The sequence below is a fragment of the Bubalus kerabau genome, chromosome 1, assembly GCF_029407905.1.
Source record: "Bubalus kerabau isolate K-KA32 ecotype Philippines breed swamp buffalo chromosome 1, PCC_UOA_SB_1v2, whole genome shotgun sequence".
Lineage (NCBI taxonomy): Eukaryota > Metazoa > Chordata > Mammalia > Artiodactyla > Bovidae > Bubalus > Bubalus kerabau.
This window is the reverse complement of record NC_073624.1, coordinates 159,022,740-159,046,324: the sequence shown is the minus strand read 5'-3', so window position 1 is coordinate 159,046,324 and position 23,585 is coordinate 159,022,740. Positions and strand designations below refer to the sequence as shown.

Below are 23,585 nucleotides of genomic sequence, written 5' to 3'. Positions count from 1 at the left end.
GGCTACAATCCATAGGGTCGCAAAGAGTCAGACAGAATTGAGCGACTAACACTTGGGTTTCCCTGGTGGCTCAGATTGGAAAGAATCTGCCTGCAATGCAGGAGACCTGGGTTTGAGGAGGATAAACCAGGTCTTGCTGAGTTTACAGAAGCTAAAAGTGTACAGTTCTCTGCATCTTTGGAGACAGCGCCCAGATGAAGGAGAATGGTGCTGCAGGAGGCCCAGTCTGCCCTGGAAGGCTGGGCAGCATCCTCTTGGATGGCAGACGAGCACATGCCAGGGCCTGTACCAAGGTGGGCCCTGGGGACAGGTTACCACAGTTTGGGGACAGCCTACAAACCCTGTGGATGAGCCTGGAGCTAGAAAACACCCACCCAAGGTCATACAGCCACTCCACTCACCCAGACAGCTGAGGGCACTGGACCCAGAGGTGACCTGGCTGAGCTCCAGACACCTGGGCAGAAGGATGTCCTGGGACCACTGCAATATCTCCTCCCCCTTTTTTCAGTCCACACTCTGAGCTTGCCGGCCAAGAGGCAATTGGGTGGTCCCCACTGCCGGAACTCACTCCCTCCTCCGCTGGCTCTGACCCAGCCTCCTGTTCTGAGGAGCTCTCTCCCCCTGTGTCCCTGAGATTGCAGTGGCCTACACTCCCAGACTTGCCCATTACTGCCCCAGTAGCAGCCCCAAGTAGTATCTCTGGGAGAGAAAGCTATGCCTGATTTCTCACTGCCCACTAGGCTTGCTCTGGTCATGGAGGGGAGTGAGGCTGCTGCTCATGAAGGTAAGTAAGCTGCCCAGATGGCAGCTCTGGTCATGAAAGGGAGTGAGTCTGCTGCTCAAAACCAGGGCCTCTAGCCCAGGGTGGGACAGAGGTCCTTTGGGATGACGTCATGCTCTCCCAAAGGCCCCCCAAACTCAACCAGGCACCCAGATCCAGGTACAGAGCTGGGGATCTTCACTGACTTTCTCCGGATGGTTGTCAACCTGCCACAGAGCTCAGTAACTGGATCCTCCTCAGGAAAGTGATGCTTCTCACAGCCTTGCCCTTGGTGCTGGTTTTCCTCAGCAGGCACCAATCACTGGTTCAGAAGCAAGGCTCACAGGCACCAAATCTCCTTCAGGGGCAAGGCTCCCGGAGTTTCAATCCACCTCTTCCAAATCTCCACTGGTAACTTACCTTTCTTGTGTTTTGGACACAAAAATGGCTCCTCCAGAGCTGATCTGGGGACTGAATCAGCTTTTAACTGTTAGGTACTCTGAGCACTTTCTTTGTTCCAGGAAGTTCTGGATCCATTCATTTTTCTTGTTATTCATGTTGGGAAACCTAGTCCAGCCAAGCATCAGCACAGACGGCTTTCCTGCCCCACCCGCAGCCCTACCCTGGGGTCAAAGGAGCCCAAGGAGACTGGTGCGTGCAATAGGTGCAGCGAGAGGCGGGACAAGGGTGGGCAGGAGGGGGCCAGGCACCTGGGAGCTTGGGCGGCAGAAGCAGAGGATTTTGAGGATGGGGTGGTCCGGGGCGTCAGGAGCCCCAGGGAACAAGAGAGAGGCACTGAGTCTGGTGACTGCGCTGAGCGGCTTCCAGGCGAGTGAGAAAAGCAGTGGGTAGTGGCGGGAGGTGGACAGTGCCAGACAAGCAGCTTCCTGGGAAGGAAAGCTGGAGTGGGGCAGCACAGAGCTGGGTAGGCAAGCTTTCTGGGAGGTGGGTATGTGGGATGGGACAAGAAGGAGAGCAACTGGGAAAGATAATAGCATGGCAGTTCAGGAGGGGGAGGTGGACAGGAGAGTCACAGGAAGGATAAGCAAAGACCCTGAAACTTTCAAGCAAGAGTGTATGGGGTGGGGGGGGACGTGCAGAGGCACAGGCTGGCCTATGTGGTCTGAGAGGACAGGGAGTGGCTGGGGGCTCAGGGGAGGCTGCACTGTGGCTCTGCGGAGAGTCCAGAGCGTTGGAGATGCCATGTCAGCACTCCTTAGCCTGCATTTCTCTTCTACCCTCAGCACAACTCAGAGTCAGAAGAGATGGCTGAAAGTGGTCAGCAAATCCTGTAAAATAAACAAACCCAACTCTAAATAAAGTCACAGGTAGGTAGACTTCACCCTGAACTGGGCTGGGACCTGTGAAGATATTTGCAAGGGGTCACCAGGTCCACCTGAATAGACGTAACGACAGAGCTGTCGAGGAGCAGCTGCGGTGCACACACACCAGCAGGGAGAGCCTGCGGACACTGACTCCCCCAGGGCGGCTGGATCAGACATACTGGCGAGGCAGGCGCAGCCGCTAACCCTCTCCACACGGGGGCCAGCAGGTCTGGAGCACACAGCTCACGCAGTCTCAGATTCCAGCCCAGTGTTCCCAGGCTCTTTTGCTTGGACCTTACCACCTGGGGCTGTATGCTTATGACCTAAAATAACATTGCCTCTGGGCCTACAGAGTCAAAGTCCCTGTGCTTACAGCTGAGCAAGCCAGCTTGCTGTATTGTAACCTCCAATCACTGAAAGTGGCACATGGAATCTAAAAAAAAAAAAAAAAAAATCACCTGATGAAATTTATTTCAGATTGTGTCAACCGCCTACCTTCCTGTGGTGCTTACTCACACCCAATCCCACTGGTTCCCTTGGCAACCAAGTTTACCACCGAGGTACTTAATGCCATCTTGATATGACCCCAAACAAAAACAATCAAAGCAACAGCATTAATATAAAGATATATTCCATAAAAGAGTTTGGCAGTCAAAGAAAAGCATCACACTTCCTAAAAACACAAGCATTCTTCTTCCCCTAGTCTACAGAGAAAATTGTAAAAAACAACAAAACCAACGTCATCAACAAACACCGGCATGTACACTTCGGCAAGTGAGTGAAGGTAGCACTCCATTCCTGAACGAGGAGGACAGAACTGGCAGAACAAGATCCAGAGAGGCGTTAGAGTGTAGCCCAGCCAAAGCTGCACAGACATCCCAGCTTCCCCCGGGAAGTTATTCAGGACATCAGACAGACTTCATTTCCAAAAGCAGGCCCCCAGTAAACCCTGACATGAAGGGTGGACACAATGACCACAGATATCCCCTTCAGGGGTTGGAGGGTCACCACCAAAGTCTTCAACGAAATATATGAGCCTCTATCCAGCTGCAGGCTGGGGTCCATGGCTCAGCCCAGGGGCTGGCTACAGGGCTTCTCTGTCCAAGGAGAGGCAAAAGAATGCCAGGCCGGCCAGCCGGCCCTTAGCATACAACCTGGAGAGGAGCCCTGGCCAAAGGTCTCCGGCTGGCTGTCTCTGGCTAGGGTTCCCTGGCTTTGCAGTGAGGAGGGTCAGGATTCAAGTTCCGGGTAACAGTTTCAGTAGCACCAAGACCAGAAGACAGTGAGGCCAAGTGGGGAGGGGAGTGATGGTATGCGTATTAGGGGCACGTAGACGAAAGGGGAGTATGTGAGTGCAGCTAGGTGATGAGGGATGATAAGGAGAAGCTGATGGAGTTGGTTTGAGAGACACTCAAGGGAACTGAAAGGGATGGCGTCAGTCCCAGACACCACGTAAGGCTGTTGAGAGGAGAATGCCAGAGGAAATGAAGACGTGGTGTGAGAACATTCTTACCCCTATAAATAAACTATTTACACACTTTAGGAAAAGGAGAGCTGACGCTCAAGAGGAAAGCCACGCCCATCGCCACCCTCCCCACCCCCCGTGCCATCAGGGCATAATGCTGTTAGGCTGGAGCAGTTCCCGTCCTGGGGGTTGGAGGGGACAGGGGACGAGGCACTCCCATGGCACCAGCCACGTGCTGGCTCAGGCTTACTTCACTTGGATGTGGCTGAGGATCCTGCTCACACCCCCGACGTGTGCAGACACCGCAGGCCCCACTGGCACTCGGAGGTCCACAGAAGATGGGGCTGCCCCTGAGGCCAGCACCAACCACATGTGCGATGGAGGCCAGGGTGCAGCCACCAGAGCCGTCAGTCCCTCAGAGTCACCTCCCCCACTTAAAGACGGAGCCTCTGACTCCAGGCGGACCCCCATGGGGGTGTCAGTCACAAGTCTGTGCGGGTGACAGGGGGCCCCTCAGTCTTCAGCACCGGCAAGCAGAAACAGAGGTCACATCACGCGGATGCTGAAGGCGGGGTGCTGGCTCTGGCCAGGTGCTTCTGCTTCTCTCCCTGTGGACATGACGCTAATGCTGGAGAAGGGCTGCCGCCTCCACGGTGTGGCTCAGCTCCGCTTGCCTGCCTCCGGCTCCTCAGAAGTGGTGGCCTGCCTTCACCGCCTCAATGTCTGAGATCAGGGTCCTCGCCAGGAAGATGCCAAATATCTGGAAACAAACGGCAGCAGAGGCAGCGGCCGTCAGCATCGGGGCCCAGAGGGCATGCTGGAGAGGGTACCCCACACTGCCCATCACCCCCACACCTGCCTGCAGAGACTGAGGACAGAGAGCAGCAACCGGGCACACACCAAAGGAGACCAACCCACAGTTAAGACAGAGGAGCCTGGGGTCTGCTTTGCCATGTCCCAAGAGCCTGGAAGGGGCAAACAGCAGCACCGCAGAAGCACAAGGGACGCTCCGGCCTGCCTGCAGCATGACCCTGCATGTCCCAGACCGCAAACCACAACACGCTTTGTGCGCTGGGTGAAACTGGAAATGACAGGGTCACTGACTGGTTCTGATTCCCAAAATAACAAATCTTGAACATTTCCCATAAACCTGGATTCTACAATAAATACGAGGTTGCCCCGCCCTGGCCTGTGCTGATGTCTGAAGCTACACTCTGACCTCAGTGGCCGGGATAACCGTATGGGAAGAATGATGTTTTTCTACCAAGAACAGACTAATGTGAACTTGGTGACCTGAGGAAATTGGCTTTTTCCCCAGTTTTAAGTTCTTGTTGTGGTTGGTATTTGATGACCCACTCCTTCTTAAGTCTGAGTTCCTGCCTGCTTTGCAAGTAAGTTTTTTTTGTTTCCTTTTCCCCATGCATCTGTCTCTTGGCCTTCCTCTGAGATCAACCAGCCATGGAGCAAAGGAGGGAAAAGGGCATGGACAGCTGGTGACCTCGAGTCCACGTCAGTGACCCTCCTTCCAGGAAAGGTCAGAGCTGTACATTTTCTAAACGGTGTGTTTTTCCACAGAGCAGCAGCCTCAGTTGCTTCAGAAGTTGCTCACAAGGCTGCCGGCTTCTCCTCCAAGCCCTGGGTAGTACTGAAAAACGCCTGGTTTCTCTGATTCACTGAATTCTCGACTTTCCCTAGCTAGTTCTTCTCCCGGCAGACACTAGCCAGCCTGCTCACCCCTGGCCTCGGGCAACCCCAGCCACTAACGTCTTTCCCCGTGTGAAATCTGGCTCAAGGGGACAGGTGTGGTTACAAGCGGGGAGGAAGCCACATGGGTGGTGGGAACAGACCTGCAGCAGGGAGATGGCGATGAAGACGCCGGCCACGATGTAGATGTTCCGCGGGAGCCAGCTCTCCAGCGCCTGGATGCAGCCTTTCGTGAAGATGGACTCGTCCCATTTGCTCTTCAGCTGCAGGGAGACACGACACCGCCCTGAGCCTGTGACACGCAGGCTGTCCCCACCTTGGTTTTCTAGAGGGCTCCCGCCAAGGGCAGGGCAAAGCTCGGTGGGGAATGAGGGATCTGGGAGGGAGGCGCCGAGGACAGACAGACAGACAGAACTCTCCAGAAGTACATCAGCTGGCCTTGGCCTCTGCCCCTCCCGGACAGTGTGCGTAAGTAAAGGCCCCCTCACTGCGATCTCTAACCTTTTCTGAGGGTCTCCACAGATTTCAAGATCAACACACTCCACAGCCCGTATCTGGAGAAAGAGGAGCAGGCTGGGAGGTGCGGGGGAAAGATGTGCCTCAAAGAGAGAAACTGGGAGAAGAGGGTTCAGCGTCTTCTGAGTCAGCAGAGGGAAGGGAAGGAGCTTCTCAGGTCGTGTCCCCTAGCCCATGGGAGACCGGTTCCAGGAAGCAGAGCCTGCATAAGCAGACACAAGCCGGCCGGCTCTTTCTAATCCTGACCCCGAGTGGAGGCTCAGGAAGCACACAGGAATGGGCCACAGCCGGTTCCTATGTCCCCACCCACCTCCCCACACAGCAACCAGCTCCGGCCCCCCTCCCCTATCAGCATCACTCATGAAACACTGACAGAACATTCATTTGTTAGCGGTGTTAGGAGCTGAATTATGTCCCCCTAAAATTTGTATGTTGAAGTCCTAACCCCCAAGACCTCAGAGTGTGTCTGTACTTGGAGACAGGCTTGTAAAAAAGAAGTAAATATATTAAAATGAGGTCACTGGAGTGGGCCCTAATCCTGTATGACTGGGGTCCCCTAAGAAGAGGTTAGGACGTAGAGAGGGAAGCCCATTTGAGGACACAGGGAGGAGAAGACATTATCCGAGCCAAGGAGAGAGGATTTAGAAGGGACCAACCCTACTGGCGCCTTGACCCCAGACTTTTAGCCTCCAGAACTGTGAGAAAATAAACCTCTGTTCCCCACAACCCGAGTGCTTTGTTATGGCAGCCCTAGTGACTAATACAAATGGTGACAAAATTCATTAACTGAATTTAATTCAGAGGCTGATGCTGACACAGGCCCATCCCTGTCAAGTGGAGCTCACTGCAGAGGGAGCTGAGGTTTCCCAAACAGGAGGGTCACATCCCCAGTGTCCACGGCCAATAGGAGGGGTGTCTGCAGGTTCCCTGAGATCCCTCTCTTTCAGACCAGCTGTCATTCACAGCAGCAGAGGCCATCAGAGCAAGGGCTGGGTGAGGCCTCACCTCTTCACATCCGAGTGGAGCCTGAAGAAGCCCTTAGAGGGCTGAGCCCCACTCCTGCCCTGCTGCCACTATCTCCACTCGGCAGCGGGACCAAGCCATACGCTCCTGCAGCTCCATCCTCTGGACCCCTAGATAACAGATACCTCCTAGGATTCCAAGGAGCCTCTTCTCCAACATATAGCCTTTGTTCTCCCAAACTTCCACCTGACCTCTTTCCACTCATGTAGCAACTGCTAGATTTTGGGGTTGTGGTTCACAGAGTTTGAAATCACAGGCATCATTGTTCTCGCGAGGATGTGTGCATGAACGTGTGTGCTGGTTCCAAGCTTGCCTGGTTCCCAGCTTAGGTGGCACTTCTGGCTCCTTAAATCTCCCCTGGCTTTCCCATCCAATTTGCACTTGTGCTAAATCAGGGAGTCAGACCCTGGGGAATAGACCTAGAGAATTCAAAATTCATATGCAATATGGGGGCTCTCACCTGAGTCCTGACGTCATAGCCACACTGTGTGTTCACAACTTTTTGCTGTTAGAAAAAACAGAAAAAATTCGTCATTTTTGTACTCTTGAGAAGCTGGTGGTAGAAAGCTCTAGAAAAGTCACAACCAAACATGAGCACCAACTCCATTACAGCACACGCCCTTCCGGCACACTGCCAGCTAACCTTTCATGCTAGGACAGGGTCAGAAAACTTTTTGCATGAAGGACTAGACAGTAAATATTTCTGACCCGTCTACATAGCTGCTTTTTAACTCTGCTGTTGCAGCGTGAATACAGCCATTGACAATATATAAATGAATGGGCATGGCTGTATTTCAATAAAACTTTATTTATAGACAATGAAATTTGAATTTTGCATGATTTTCACGTGTCACACAAAATATTATTCTTCTTTTGATTTATGTTCACTTAAAAATGGCTGAAACCATTCTTGGCTCACAGGTGAGGCAAAAACCAACAGCAGGCCGGCTGTGGCACGGTGGTTGCAGTCTGCCGATCCCTGTGCTAGAGGGGAAAACCTACCCTTGCTGAAGAATTCACAGTCACCGTGGAGCTGTGCTCTGCAGCCTCTGTTGATCTGAGGAACCTGCCCAGGGCCTGTGGCCCAGCATCAACAGTGTGACCACACTGACGGTACAGTGTACAGTCCCCTCGGCTCAGACCCTCTTCAGGCAAACATTCAGTGCCCCTTCAAGGGAACCCGAGGAACCTCCCTAGGCAGTCCACTGGTTAGGATTTGGAGCTTTCACTGCCAGGTCCCAGGTTCAATTCCTGGTTGGGGAACTAAGATCCCATAAGCCACGCAGTGTAACCAAAAGAAAAAAAAAAGGTCACCCAAGAGCTCAGTTTCTGGAACTCAAGGATGTTAGTCTGCAGACCGGAGAGGAAAACCAGTGAAGAAGAAAGAACAGTAAAAATTCTGCGTCACCCCAGATGGCGATGTACCCCATCGTCCCAGGCTTCTGAGGACTGGGCATTTTCTCCAGAGAAAGGGACACCTGGGTTCATTACACTCATAGCATCTTGTTCAGGCTCTCTGAGTGATAGCCCCTCCCGGCAGGGGTAACACTGTTTTTCTCCTGCTTCACCCAGCCCACTAGAGCCAGGGTGGGCCGTGTGAAAACGTTCCTGGAATTTCTACATATAGGATTCCAGAGCTGCACGAGCCCCAGGCAAGTGGAAGGGGAGCCAGGTGCTCAGTGAGTCCGCAGGAGAGAAGTGGCCAGAGCCCTCAGGGAAGAAGGAACTGCTCATTCCACTCCGGAGGAACTGTCCACAGGTGAGCCGACTTACCGCGGGGTCGGGCACGCAGCAGGAGAAGGGCACCCCACATTTCTCACGGCTGTAGCTGGCGCCACTGCAGTTGAAGTAGACATTGAGGTCCCAGTCTTCAGGGCCATACGCCCCACAGCACTGGTTCTGCAATCACAACCCCAGGGACCATCAGAGCTCCAAGCACAGGGTGGTGTCTGTCTGAGGGACGAGGGATTTGGTGTGCCTCTATGTATCACACAGAGAAATCAAGGCCCACCCAACGCTGGGGCCATCACAGGGACGTGACCAAGGTGACCCTGGTGGTCCTAAAGAAGGGAACTGTGTCCAGGCCCTGTCTGGGCCCAACACCCCGGGTTGGCTCAGCAGCGCTCTGGCCTCAGCTCTACTCCCTCCTCACCCTGGAACTTCCCCAACTGCCCCCTAACCAGCCCAGAGCAGGCTTCTCGTTCTCCTTCCTACATGGGCCTCTATTACCGGCAAGAGAACACCTCCCATGGTCAGTGTGCCTTCCTCCCCAAGAAAAGGCCAAGCTGACCCCAGTCACCTTTCGTGTCGCTACAGAAAACAGCTGCTGAACGCGTACTCCCAAGGAAAGAGTTACAACTAGGGTGAATGGTAACGCAATCGAAGCTTTGCCCCTGACCCAGGGTCTCCGTCCTCCCTTCCCACAAGCACTCCCTATCTGGTGAAGCAGCAAAGAAAACCTCCCTTTGTCTAAAAACTCATAAAACCAAATGCACTGAGAGCAGCTTTGTGACATCAGCAGTGTCCCAACCAGATGTTGTTTTGCACTTGTCCTTAGAGCTGACACAGTTACAGCCCTAATTACAAGCCCACAACCAGGATTTCTGCTTTACTTCCATTTCTGAGGTAAAAGCCCGTCTCTCTCCCCCAACCACCCTCCAGGGCTCCAGGTGCTCTAACCAATACGCAACATTTTACCATGAGGAGAGGAAGGCAGTGGAGAGAACTACAGTGTCTTTAAGGCCAGGGCAGAGACCTGGATCCTTGATACCAGCAAGCCCCAGGCTCTGTGGAGTCGAGGGGCCTGAATAGAGAGGAAAAGGCGCAGCAGGCACTGCTGTCGGGAGCGGGCGGGCTGCCGGCTCTCACGGATGCATGCGGGCCTCTACCAACAACTCAGGAAGGATCTCTGATCACATAAATGGGTTTTGCTGGATCGATCTCAGGATACGTGAAACATGGGGCAAACAAGTTCTGGTTAATAAGGAGAACAGATCAAAGGTATTTTTAATGCTCTCTATTTTCTTCTCAAAACCCGAAGGTTCTCTATAAAAAGTTTTTGAGGAAGCTAGGCTTTTTGGCTGGAGAAGGCAATGGCACCCCACTCCAGTACTCTTGCCTGGAAAATCCCATGGGCTGAGGAGCCTGGTAGGCTGCAGTCCATGGGGTTGCTAAGAGTTGGACACGATTGAACGACTTCACTTTCACTTTTCACTTTCCTGCATTGGAGGAGGAAATGGCAACCCACTCCAGTCTTCTTGTCTGGAGAATCCCAGGGACGGGGGAGGCTGGTGGGCTGCCATCTATGCGATCGCACAGAGTCGGACACGACTGAAGCGACTTAGCAGCAGCAGCAGGTTTTCTGGTAGAGCAGAGATCAAATAACAGCCTTGCACAGGCCAGCATGGTGGGGGGTGGATTTCTCCCGGGGGAAGGGAGGCAAGGGATGGGGGACAGCTGTGGTCCCAGCCTCCAGGTGCAGCCACACACAACAGGGATGGAGGTCAGACGAGAAAAGGTCACAGCCTGGGACTGCTTAGACTAACCTCCGGGGACATATTCCAGGGAGGTTACATTCCTCTCTGTCTGAAGAAGTTTGCTCCAGGCGGCTCTGTCCTCTCAAACAGGAAGGGGAAAAGGTCCCGAGAAGGAAAGGGACAGGAATAGCCTCAGACAGGGAGTCATGTGCCTAGCTCTGCCCCTCAGTGCCCACAGGGCCCAAGGGACTGTGGCTGTCTGCGTGGTCAGGGCTGGAGAGGTCCAGGCCCGAGGGAGTGGGGGTGGTCACGAGTGAAGCTAGACTGCCTGCCTGAAGCACTTGGGGGACAGTACCCTGAGAGCAAGCCTGGCCCATCAGCACACAGGAGTGGACAAAGCTAATCTGTCCAGAGGCAGGGGTGGCACCACCCCGGCCTCCCTGCTGAGGGCAGAGCTGAGGAAGGAGGGTCCCATGTTCCCCACCAGCCTGGGCCCTCAGCCACGCACACAGACTGAAGCCAGGGCAGCCAAGCTCTATCAGGGAGAAGGCGGGCGTGGTACTTACGGCTTTCTGAAGGGAGTCAATGAGGTTCTGCAGGTCAATGTCATCCCGGTAGGATCTGATGTTGCTCTCGAAGAACTCCCGGAACCGGTCCCTCACCCAGTCCTGGAACAGGAAGGCCAGCACGGCCACGGCCAACTCCAGGAAAAAGATGAGCACGATGGTGCTGCAGAACTGTAGGGGGGACACGCAGGGAGTGGGTGTCACTGCACCTCAGCCTCCCAGCCAGACCACACCCCCACCTGACCCAGAACCTCTGCCTCCCACTAAAAGCACGGGCTTGGCAGCCAAGAGACCTGCGCTGGAGCTGAGGAGTCCCACGTGATGGGCTGGGTACCCTGGTTTCACCTCATCCCTGCTCACATCGCTGCACTATTGGTAAGAGTCAGATGAGTGAAAGAACAAGCAAGCTCCAAAACAATGGGCCAGCCATCTCCTATGAAGGAGCACCCCTCCAACAAGGAAACCCCCCAGTAGGAATGAATGGCTATCCTGGCCTACCAGGCTGTCAGCTCCTTTAGTGTAGGGACTGTGCCCCAGACACCCTATCTGACCTCTCTCCTCGCGCCTACAGCCATCGCACTTGCTAGAAACCTGTCACTCCTACTTTAGGGATAAGGAAACCGAGGTTCACTCAGGTCACATACCTGAGATGCAGGACATCTGAGTTCCCTGGCAGGGCTCTTGACAACTCTGGAGTTGCTAATGTTATCAGTACCTACTCTGTGTGCGTACGATAGTCAACTGCGTTAAAACGTCTGCAGAGCAGAAGCCCCACGGGGGTGGAGTTCTGCCAAAGCCACTGCAGCCACAGGTGCACGCCCCTCCGTCAAGGCGGGGCTCCGGCCTGCGGAGCTCGTGTTATCACAGCCGCTAGCGCTGGCCACGCCACACACTAGGCATTTATGCCATAGCCAGCAGTATCTCAAAGTAAGACACACACACACACACACACAAACATACACACATACAAGGCCTCCCAGAATGTAATCTCCATTCACAGAGAAGCAAGATAACCAAACAAAAATGAAAAGCATGGGGAAAAAAAAAATGTGTTTTGCTTTTTAATTTAAGCCCAGAATAAAAGGCTTGGTCTAATAAATTCAACAAATAATATATTGCAAAATATGATTATGTGTTTCCCCCACCAGGTGCTATTTAATTTTAGCTGAATGCATTTCAAAATAAATGTGTATCTAAATATAAAACTAACTCTTAGTAACTCAAAGTTTTGCCAGGAAATCGAGGATTCTGCACTGTACATCCAACAGATTCATACCCGCTGGAGGAGGCAAAAGATTTCCTAACATTATTGACGTCTTCTGATCTTAGCCAGGAAGGGCAAAGGTGATCAGCAGACAAACAGATGGAACTGCAGGGGGCAGGTAAAAGGTGAGGGAGGGGCAGGTGACCCTGCCCACTAGGAGCTGAAAACCAGAGGGGCCCAACTTCTCCCCTGCTGAGGGCCTACTTCATCTGAGTGTCTCCTGAAACCTTACCTTTTTCAGGGGCAGCAGGGTACAGAGGGCTGCCTCCTCCCCTCACTGCCGGATCCTGGGGCAGGCTTGTAAGAGTGGCTACCTCGCCCCACCCACTCCAGCAGGTAAAGGCTAAGCCTGTCCTACAGAGCCCGCACCCCTACCTCCCCCACTATACTTCCTCCCACCCCCACTCCGGGCCACTCACAAAGTTGAGCAGACAGATGTTCTCCCGCAGGGCCCCCACACAGCCAGCAAAGCCCAGGGTGAACATCACCACGCCCACCATCAGCACCAGCACCACCGGGTCAATTCCATGCATCCGGGTCACTTTGGTGAGGTCGGATAGCACCCCCTGAAAGAGGCAGAGAAAGCAGGGTAACATCAGCCTTGAAGAGTCGAGGGTGCCCTGGGGGGACTGAGCTGCAACTAAATGAGGACAGGGAGCTGCCTTCCGGGGCTGTCTTCTCATTAAGTGCCAGGCCAGCGTATGGCCCCTGCCCAGCTGCCCTCTTAGAGGCCCAGCAGATCTTTGCCTCCCTCAGCTCCCAGTGGCCCTCCTGCTCCCAGACTCCATCTAGGCTGTCAGTTCCTCACAGGCAGACCCCATGCTTCTTTTGTAGCCTGTAGGATATAGATGGGGTGAGAAGGGGCACTGGGGGACCCTGTGGTCAGGGCACACAAAGGCCCTGGCCTTTGGTCATCTGGCGGCTGACTCTGCATTCAGTTCATGGAGAATGCCATTATCTTGAGATGAAAACACCTTCAACACGAGCAGGCTTGTGAACAGCACAGGCACCAAGGACAGATGAAGACAGCACTGTCTGCTGACTTTTCGTGACGATGCAGATGTCCTGTATATATCTGTGCTGTTCAAAATGGCAGCCACTGGTCACACGTACTATTATTGAGCACTTTAAATGAGGCCTAGTGGAACTGAAGAAGTGAATTTTAATTTGTATTTCACTTTAATTAATTTAGATATAATCAGCCACATCTGGCTAATGGGAACCAGAATGGACAGAGCAGCTCTACAGGATTCAACGGAGGAAGAAGCAAAGAGCAGCCAGGCCAGACCCCCAGCAGGAACCGGGCAGCCAGGGTAGCCAGGCCTAGGCTCTGGGCCCGATTGGCTGAGATGCTGCTGTTCCGTTCTGGTCACACGGTGGCGCTATGAGTCATGGTTTGCACCAGCTTCTCGGTCACTAGGGCAAAGGGACATGGCACTGCACGCACTTAAAGGGGCCCAAACCTAAAGGCGGAGCTTATCCAGTTCCCAAGGCCATGGCAACAAAGCCCACAGACCTAAGTGCTCCTGCCTCCTTCTGAAAGTACAGAGAGGCTCCACTGAAGGAACAGAGGGCCCTGGGCTTTAGGCTTAAGAGAAAGCTTTAGCTCTCACTGTTTCCTGCCTGGTCTCTCCACCTCCCCAATACCCACCGACTTACAGTGCAAAAGGTGCACCAAAGGTCCACTCTGCTCACATCCGGTCTAGTCCCCTCCTTGGAGTTCCAAATGCCCCTTGTCCTTCCAGACAGTAAGAGCCTGCTTTCTTCTCCTCCCCCATCCTCCATAGGCTGGGCAATGAGGTTCATGGGTGCTAAAGATGTGCCCCTGCACCACAGGGCACCCAGGGGGCACAACCCAGAGCCTAACTCCCTGACTCAGGGGTCCTATCCATGGGCGAGAATGAGAGCTTCAGGAATCACCACAGCTGTGCCCAGGGACCTGCTGGCTCCAGAGGCATAGTCCATTCCAGAAGGTAGCCCCAGGCCTGCCCTGGACACAGCTCTGGACACGCCCCGGGATGACTCAGGGCTTCTGGAAACAGAAGAGAGGGCTCTCCATGCTCATGGGGCTCAAAATCCCAACTGGCCCAGCCTTGGCCTCTAGCAGCAAACCTGCCACAGGGAAGCCAGGCTAGCCACAGGACCCCAGGAGTTTTCATCACAAGTTAAGTAACTTCCCAGAACTGGCTCTGTAAAGGTTAATGACCACAAATCATTGCCCTGCACTGGAGGGGCTCTTTGGGGAGGAGTCCGGAGGAAGGGACAATTAAAGCTGAATGAACCTGGTGGACTACTGCTCAGGGTTCCAGTGACAGTCACACCTACCTTCTCGCTCCACGCCCATAATCCAACTCCGAGGAAGACAACTCCAGCCAACTGAGCAGGGCAGGGGCAAGAGAGAGAAAGTTAGGTCAGAAACCAGCTCCATGAACATGCTTCTCAGAGGAGGGACCAGACTGCTAGTGTCAGAGGGGGTTCCTGGCTCATGTCCACGCTGGGCAGGGCAAGGCAGCCCCTTGGTCCCTGCAGATGACAGGGACTCCAGCTGAACGGTGGGACAGTGAGGCTCTTCAGGTAAGTCACACCTGTCTTCCCTGACTGCTGGGACAAAGTCCAACCCCAGCTGGCCCCATGCTTGGGAGAGCAGAAACAAAGATCTCGGAACAGTCTCTGATCAGGAGAGACTCTGGGGTCAGAGACACTGAGCCACACCCTGCTTCTTTCCTCTTCCACAAGCCCCCTCCTCACTGCAGTGCGCTGCCTGGCGTGTAAGAGGATGTCATCCCTTGTGACGCCTTCAAGGGCTCCCAGTGCAGGTAAGGCTCTGCACAGGACTGCCACCCTTCTTGGGTCTCCAGCCCTGGAGACATACTCCAAGCACAGAAAAGCAGCTGCCAGGCTGAGCTTCCTCCCCTACCATACTTACACTCTCATGGCGGGACACACCTGTGGTGAGTGAATGCTGGGTTATGTTACTGAATTAAGAGGCCTGCACTGAGCCATGTGCCAATCCCAGAACCGCGTCCCCCAACCCTGATCTCTCATCCACAGAAGCCCACTGGTGCCAAGGTGCCTCACCTGCCCCATGACAAAAAGAGACCCTCCATATACACCCCACAGCTTCCTACACCAGGAAGGGTTTTTCCAGAGCAAACACCTCGTGGCCTCAGAAATTAAGCAGCCCCCTGTTGTTCTGCTTAACTGCCTTATATTCTGCTGGCATTGTGCTGTCATTTATCAGGACCTGGTGATAAACAACAGGGCAAGGTTCTCTGTGACTGCAAGTTTCCCAAGTGTGTTCTCCAGCTCCAGGACCCTCCTGCCCACTGCAAGCCCCAGGAGGCTGGACTCAGAAGAAAGGCCTTTGGAGAAAGCCCGGGAGTTCCCAACCTCCTCTGGATCACAGGCCACTTTCAGAAAATGTGCACATGCCCCATATTTTGGAGGGAATTTCAGAGGGTTCACAGACTCCTCATTGCTGGTTCCCAAAGCAGTCTGTGGACTTCAACTGAAAAAGTCCTGCCAAGTGATCTGATCTGCCTGCTCCCACCCCCCGCAACTTGACTAAGTACCACAGGGGCCGACAGGGCCAGGACGAGAACTCTGAACCCAAGTCCCCCTGAATCCAAGTTCCCTGACAAGCTGATGATTAATCGCTCTATCCACAACTTCATTCCCTTTCTTGTCCCACCCCGTTCTCCTTGAGATTAAGGAATATCAAAGAAAAGGGGAGACTGAAACCGAGCAGAACCCTGAAGGAACTTGCTGGGCACAAGCCCCTCCATGACCCCTGCTTCTTATTGGCCTCCCCTCCCCCTACCTGTTCCAAAGAGCAGACTCAAGCAGTTAATGATTAGAATACTGACACAGGAGTCACAGGACTCCCGATTCCTCCGGAAGGGATTTAGATAACAATCTGCCATTATCTTTAAGTTGTTCTGCAGAAATAAGACCCCCACTCTGTGGAGGAGGGCAATTACACATTGACCACAAGAAGTGTAGACCCCAGACTGGTTGGAACCGGAAGGCTGATGATTCAGATTCCTGAAACATTACCTGTTCAACACTAACCAATCAGAAGTCCACAAGCTAATCACATACCCTGTGGCCCTCACTACGAGCATCTGCCTTTAAAAACACTTGTCTGAAAGCCTTCGGGGAGTTGGGGTCTTTTGAGCATGAGTTGCCCATTCTCCTTGCTGGGCATTCTGCAATAAACCTTGTACTTCCCTTCACCACAACCTTGTGTCAATTAATTGGCTTTGCTGCAAGTTGGGCGAGTGAACCCAAGTTCCGGTCAGTAACAATTCAGTAAGCAGTGAGGGAGAAGACCCTGATCCCGAGTCTCAGTTTAGTTCATTCATTTACTCACTCATTCGTGCCATGGACACTGAGCAAATGCTAGGCACCACCTCAAGCACCGGAGACAGCACTGCATCACGCGGCCAAAGGTCCCTCTGCTGCTGGAACGTGAGCGCCAAGGAGCCAACATGAGGTTCCTTCCACCACATCACACCGATCCCCCACTTTTCAGTCCTCCCACTGGATTAGCCAGCTGATAAAGGACTTCATTTTCCTTCATGGGGTGCATGACCTTCCATTCCTGAGTGTCTGACACTGTGCGGTAAGCAAGCTGGAAGGTGACTAGTTGCTCTTTGCTGAATCCTATAGACCCCCGTCCCCACCATTCCTCACAGTCTCTGATGACTCACTTCCCTCTTTCCAAGCTGGGAGGTCAAGTCTTTTGCCTTAGCTTATCCACCCTCATCCAGCACAGTGGTCATTCCCTCCTCCACTGAGGCACTCAGCTTTGGGGACATGAAGGTTACACACATGGTTGTCTTCCACTCTCCCTGTCACTCCGCCTCAGTCTCTTTTGAGGGCTTACCCTCTTTCAGTTCAGTTCAGTCGCTCAGTCACCTCCGACTCTTTGCGACCCCATGAATCTCAGCACGCCAGGCCTCCCTGTCCATCACCAACTGCTGGAGTTCACTCAGACTCACGTCCATCAAGTCAGTGATGCCATCCAGCCATCTCATCCTCTCTCGTCCCCTTTTCCTCCTGCCCCCAATCCCTCCCAGCATCAGAGTCTTTTCCAATGAGTCAACTCTTCGCATGAGGTGGCCAAAGTACTGGAGTTTCAGCTTTAGCATCATTCCTTCCAAAGAAATCCCAGGGCTGATCTCCTTCAGAATGGACTGGTTGGATCTCCTTGCAGTCCAAGAGACTCTCAAGAGTCTTCTCCAACACCACAGTTCAAAAGCATCAATTCTTCAGTGCTCAGCTTTCTTCACAGTCCAACTCTCACATCAATACATGACCACTGGAAAAACCATAGCCTTGACTAGACGGACCTTTGTTGGCAAAGTAATGTCTCTGCTTTTCAATATGCATCTAGGTTGGTTATAACTTTTCTTCCAAGGAGTAAGCGTCTTTTAATTTCATGGCTGCAGTCACCATCTGCAGTGATTTTGGAGCCCCAAAAAAAGTCTGACACTGTTTCCACTGTTTCCCCATCTATTTCCCATGAAGTGATGGGACCGGATGCCATGATCTTCGTTTTCTGAATGTTGAGCTTTAAGCCAACTTTTTTACTCTCCACTTTCACTTTCATCAAGAGGCTTTTGAGTTCCTCTTCACTTTCTGCCATAAGGGTGGTGTCATCTGCATATCTGAGGTTATTGATATTTCTCCCCGCAATCTTGATTCCAGCTTGTGCTTCTTCCAGCCCAGCGTTTCTCATGATGTACTACTCTGCATAGAGGTTAGATAAGCAGGGTGACAATATACAGCCTTGATGCACTCCTTTTCCTATTTGGAACCAGTCTGTTGTTCCATGTCCAGTTCTAACTGTTGCATCTTGACCTGCATATAGGTTTCTCAAGAGGCAGGTCAGGTGGTCTGGTATTCCCATCTCTTTCAGAATTTTCCACAGTTTATTGTGATCCACACAGTCAAAGGCTTTGGCATAGTCAATAAAGCAGAAATAGATGTTTTTCTGGAACTCTCTTGTTTTTTCCATGATCCAGCAGATGTTGGCAATTTGATCTCTGGTTCCTCTGCCTTTTCTAAAACCAGCTTGAACATTTGGAAGTTCATGGTTCACGTATTGCTGAAGCCTGGCTTGGAGAATTTTGAGCATTAATTTACTAGTGTGTGAGATGAGTACAATTGTGTAGTAGTTTGAGCATTCTTTGGCATTGCCTTTCTTTAGGATTGGAATGAAAACTCACCTTTTCCAGTCCTGTGGCCACTGCTGAGTTTTCCAAATTTGCTGGCATATTGAGTGCAGTACTTTCACAGCATCATCTTTCAGAATTTGAAATAGCTCAACTGGAATCAGAGGCCTCTAAATGCTGGAGAACCTCACTGTTCAGTCCTGACCCCTGCCCTCCCCTAATCCTTGGATAATCTCATAACTCACACAGCTGACACACAAACCCCAACCTCCAGCCATAGCTGATCCCGAGTCAAACACACCAATGACTACTTGACCTGTCCTCTAAATACGACCAGCAACATTTTAATCTTCACGTGCTCCCAAAGGGAGCTGTGGTCTCCCAGATCCCGAGCGGCTCCTCCCAACTCCCCCGTTCTCACTAAATGGCACCACTGACCATCTACTCTTAAGACAGAAAACCTCGACCTCAGGCTTGACCACTCTGGCCCTCCAACTCCACATTCAACCTACCAGGACCTGCTATTAGTCCTACCTTCAAAATACGTAAAGAATCCTCTCTGCTCCCACCTGTCCATGCCATCACCCCTGCAGGGACCTTGCCACTATCTCCCCACAGGTCCCGAGCAACTAGAACAATGCTTTAATGATATCAGATCACCCTCCTCCTCAAAATGCTCCAATGACTTCCTTTTACATATAGAATAAAATTCAAACTCCTTGCTGTGGCTCACAAGGGCCTGGGTAGCCAGGCTGTAGCCCACATCTTCAACATTATCTCCAACCCAGCTCCCCAGCCCCCGTCCCACCCACCTACCCGCCCCCAATCCCGGCCATCTCTGCTGAATCCTAGACATTCCTCCCCACCATTGTTTCTTGAACTCACCCACTTCACCCCTGCCTCAGAACTTTGACTCGGTCCCTTAGCCTAGAATGTTCCTCCTCCACATCCCTTCCTGGCTTCCTCCCTCACTCCATTCAGGTCTCTCCAAATTTCACCTCCACAAACACACCTCCCTTTGCCATCCCGCGCAGACTGTCTCCCCACGCGTCAGTCCTGACCTCCTTCCCTGCTGGATCTTCTTCAAGGTACTCATCCTAGACCACGTGAGCTGTCTACTGTGTCTCCTCCCCTACTTAAGCCCTCTGAGGGCAGAGAGGTTTTCTATTTTGTTTAGGGTTGCCTGACCACTTTCCAGGACAGCCCACCCACCACCAGGAACCACATGGGATGGTGAAGGAGGTCTGGCCCCTGCAGCCCTCTCGCTGAACACAATCAGCCTGAGACACCAGCTCCGTGCTACCACAGCCCCGTTCTCCTCTCAAAACAACGGGGCTCCAAGAATAAGAGCTCACTTTTTTTTTTTTTTCCCATTCTGTTTCAAAGGAAGAACTAAAGTTAACTTGCAGCAGAAAGACAGGAACTGAGGTGGGGGGTTGGAGGGGTGTCACATGCCAGATCATGGGTTCAATGAACACTGGCCCAAGGCAGGAACTTCAAGGACTAACAGTTGTTTTAGAGACAAGAAGACTGAAGGAGAGCCAGACAGGGAAGTGACCTGTCTGGAAGCTCACACAGCAACCTCTTGAATGAGCCAGGACTCTGGCCAGCTTGGCATGGCTCCCTGAGGAGCCCCTTCCCTGGCCACCCCCCACCCCCCAGAACAGATGGTCTATGTAGTTGGGCTGCCCTCTTGGCTGCCAACCATCTGGGAGTGCCTTCCAGCCTCAGAGTAACCTCCTTTGTTTCTCATCTATGACCTGATTAAATTCCTTCTCAAAGAATGGAGTCCAACTCCCACCAGTTTGGGAGAAGCCCAAAGAGACAGCCTTGGACCATCAGGTTAGCACACTGTGGTGGTCACCAGGGCGAGTAGCACCACCCTCTCCTGGGTAACTGGTGCTACGTTAAACACAATATACCTAAAGAGGGCCTCCACACTCCATAACACTGGTACTGTTACCCCTATTTTTCAAATGGAAAGTTCAGATATAGGATGATTTGGTTATTGCCTAAACTCACATAGCGAGCTGGTGGAGAAGTCAAGAAACAAACCTATGTGTCTCTGACTGTCCTGACATCACGTTATCTCACTGCACAGGGCAGCCGCGAATAGTGGGCACCAGCATACGCCCTCCACCGCAAGGGGCAGTCACAAGTGCCCAGTGGTGTAGGAGGCTGCAGAAGGGGCTTCTAGGGTGTGCAACAGTAACGCCAATGGAGGATCACTCTGTGTCCAGTCAGGACCCCTGTGGGGGTCACTGTGAAGAATCAGGAATAACCTGAAGCAAAGGCCCCCTGTGTAAGAAGGTGAGAGGTTTCCTCTGGGGCATTCTGGGCTGGTCCAGCCCTGCTTTGTTCTGGAAGCCCACATGGAGTCAACTTGCTAAGTGGGCAAGCCTTTACCCAGCAGGTTCCAGACACAATGGAAGTGTAGACACCTGGCTAGGTTTTGCCGGACTGGAGGAGGATTCAAACACCAAGTAGGTTGAAAGCAGCCCCTCATCACCCACAATTTAGTGGCCCTAGTCTCTTGCAAGATTTCATTTCAGTGTGAAAGTGCTCAGGCAATTCCTGTAGGCCCCAGTGCCTTTCCTCCACAAGATCAAGACAAACCACCAGCAGCCGTAAATGTTTTCAGGCTGTTGGCCTGCCAGCCCCTGACTCTTGTAGATTCCTTTAGCTGAGGCAGGCTCCCCTGGGCTACCTGAGGGAGCCTCCAAAAAGAACCAGAAGGAAACCCAGGAGGAAGCACTGAAACCCAAAGAAGTCCTGGGCAGCGCTGAACAAACAGCATGGGTCAGTGGGTCCTGATTCCAGCTCTATCCTGCAAGTTCCTTGTGAGAGGACTTGTGTGGGTCCAGAAATTTCTCTGAACCCATTTTCCTTTGCAAAATGAAGGTGACCCCTCCTGGGTCAAAGGAGGGTCATAAGGATTCAGTAAGCATCCCGAATAACGTGCTTACCCTGGGGTACTGAGCGAGCCCTGCCTTGCCTTGGAGGCAGAGCAGAGTCCTGGGGTGGGGGGCCTTCCAGACCTTATCAGCATTTGCTGGATTGAAGACACTGCGCCCCACCCTCCAATGACTCACAGCTTTGTCCTGGCACAAGGTCAGAAGAGTAGAGTTTAAGGAAATAGGCGCCTCCTGGAGGCAAGTGAAATGGGGAAAGGATGATGGAAAGAAAACAGGGCAGGGAGTAGAAAAAGCTATAATAAAACTGTTTCAGCTCTGTTCCTAACTCATCTTGTGGCTTTAAGAAAACCACTTCTCTCTTCGACTTCAGTGGAGGCCAATGATCTCCAAAGACCTCTGTTTCTCCTGCTCCCTAAGCTCCGCCACCATAAACCATGCCAGGTGGAAACCCAATGGTCCTGGCACTCATTCTCCAGAACTGGAAATCCTGGCCTGGCAAGTCCAGGGAACACCAGAGATGCCTGTGGTCACGTGAAAGGATGCCAGAGATGGCAAGATCTTAGACCCAACCTGGCCCTGACAGCCAGTGCGCTGAGGTCAAGATGAGGAGGCCTTGCTCTTCCAGACTGCATCCACTCTGAAACATAGAGAGCATAAAAGGACTGCTTCTTTCAAAAAAAAAGCTTAAACCCAGCCACTTCTGGGTGGGAGTTTGGAAGTTCTGGGGGCCGGAAGGGATGCTGGAGCCCAGCTTCCTCATCTCAGAGGGAAACGGGCCCGGGGCGGGTCAGTGCCTTGCCCTGGGTCACACAGTTATCACACACCAGCCTTTCCTCCTGCCGGAAGGGCGGTTCTGAAAACCAGAAGCATATGTGCCCTTCCCACAGAGCCTGTGAACCCCTGTGAGGGGCTGCGCCAGGACGGGGAAGGACACCCCACAGGGCTCTGGGGCAGCTTCCACAGACACTCTGCTCCCAGATAACAGGGGCCCACGCACACAATGCCCGGCCCAGGGATCTGACGCAGGTCAGCCTTTGAAAGACAGGAAGGCGGAGGATGGTTACAGGCAGTGGCCCCAGGCGATAGCGAGAAGGAACCCCCAAACCCGCCTCACCCCTGCCCCAGTCCCTGCCATTGCTGGCACAGTTGGATGATTAACAGTGAGTAGAAAACAAGATACTAAGCTGAGGGTCGGCAGTTCCATAAGCCAAATAGTAAGTATTTTCAGCTTTGCTGGGTGGAAGGTCTCTGTTTCAGTTACTCAATTCTGCTGTTTTCGCAGGAAAATGGGCAGGGCTTGTTCCAAAAAAAGTCATATGTGCAAAAACGGGCAGAGAGCCAGGTTTGGCGTGCAAGCCATAGTCAGCCACGTCCTGCACTAAACTATCATACCGAAACCATCTGAACCGAGACAGGATTTCCTTCAGCTCAGCCACGTGAACCCCAGGACATCCTATAATTCGGGTCTCCAACCCTGGTATGTTTCTATATTACTTCAACAGGTCTTAATAGCCTAAAACTACAAGTAATTCAAATAATATGTTTCCACAACGGAATATCCCACAACAATGAGAATCAATGATCTACAGCTACGTACCACAGCAAGAATGAATCTCAGACAAAAGATGCAAACTCAAAAGACTTGATATGGATTGAAATTTATGTCACTCCAAATTTCACATCTTGAAGCCGCAGCCCCAGTGTGATGGTATTTGGAGACGGGGAGGTTAAGGGCGGTTACATGAGGTCATGAGGGTGGAGCCTCCACGATTAGAGGAAGAGAGACCAGAGCTTGTGTTTTCTCTCTCTCTCTCTCTCTCTCTCTGCCATGTGAAAACACAGCAGAAAGGCAGCCACGTGAAAGCCAGGAAGACAGCCCTCACCAGAACTTGACCATGCTGGCACCCTGATTTCAAACTTCCAGCCTCCAGAAATGGGAGAAAATACATTTCGATTGTTTAGGCAACAAAAGCAATGGCATGTGGTAATGGCAGCCCAAGCTGACCAAGACAGGAAGAATGCTCGGGCAGAAAAAGTGTATCTAGCATCCAAACAAAAGTTACCAGATAGGCAAGAGGTAAAACATGACCTATAAAAAGGAAAAAAAAATCAGTAACTGGAAACAAGACAGGAATGAGAGAGAAGATGGAATCAGCAAAGACTTCAAAACAGATACTGTAAATACACTCAGATTTACAGGAAAATAAGCAAAGAGAGAAATAGAAAATATTAAAAAGATTAAAATGGAACTATTAGAAACAGAAAAACCAACATTAGAAATGAAAAATTCACTAAATGGGTTTAACTGCCAGTTAGACACTACAGAAGATGAGTGAACTCAAAGAGAAAGCAATGGGAACCATCTAAATTAAACGATGGAGGGGGTTAAAAA

General features: G+C 52.3%; 1 protein-coding gene across 10 annotated transcripts in view; it reads right to left on the bottom strand.

Moving 5' to 3' along the window:
- Positions 1-2,539: 2,539 nt before the first annotated feature.
- TSPAN14 (tetraspanin 14) overlaps positions 2,540-23,585 on the bottom strand; it is a 56,571-nt gene continuing 35,525 nt past the window's right edge. For 9 of the 10 annotated variants that reach the window (XM_055537772.1, XM_055537771.1, XM_055537748.1 and 6 more), the window contains 7 exons: positions 14,425-14,475; positions 12,519-12,665; positions 10,836-11,006; positions 8,567-8,692; positions 7,254-7,298; positions 5,398-5,517; positions 2,540-4,310 (listed from right to left, as the gene is read on the bottom strand). In XM_055537772.1, the coding sequence (XP_055393747.1) occupies positions 4,239-4,310; positions 5,398-5,517; positions 7,254-7,298; positions 8,567-8,692; positions 10,836-11,006; positions 12,519-12,665; positions 14,425-14,475 (732 nt within the window). In that variant the 3' untranslated portion in view covers positions 2,540-4,238. The remainder of the gene's footprint in view (positions 4,311-5,397; positions 5,518-7,253; positions 7,299-8,566; positions 8,693-10,835; positions 11,007-12,518; positions 12,666-14,424; positions 14,476-23,585) is intronic. The other variant, XM_055537747.1, reaches the window with a different exon arrangement.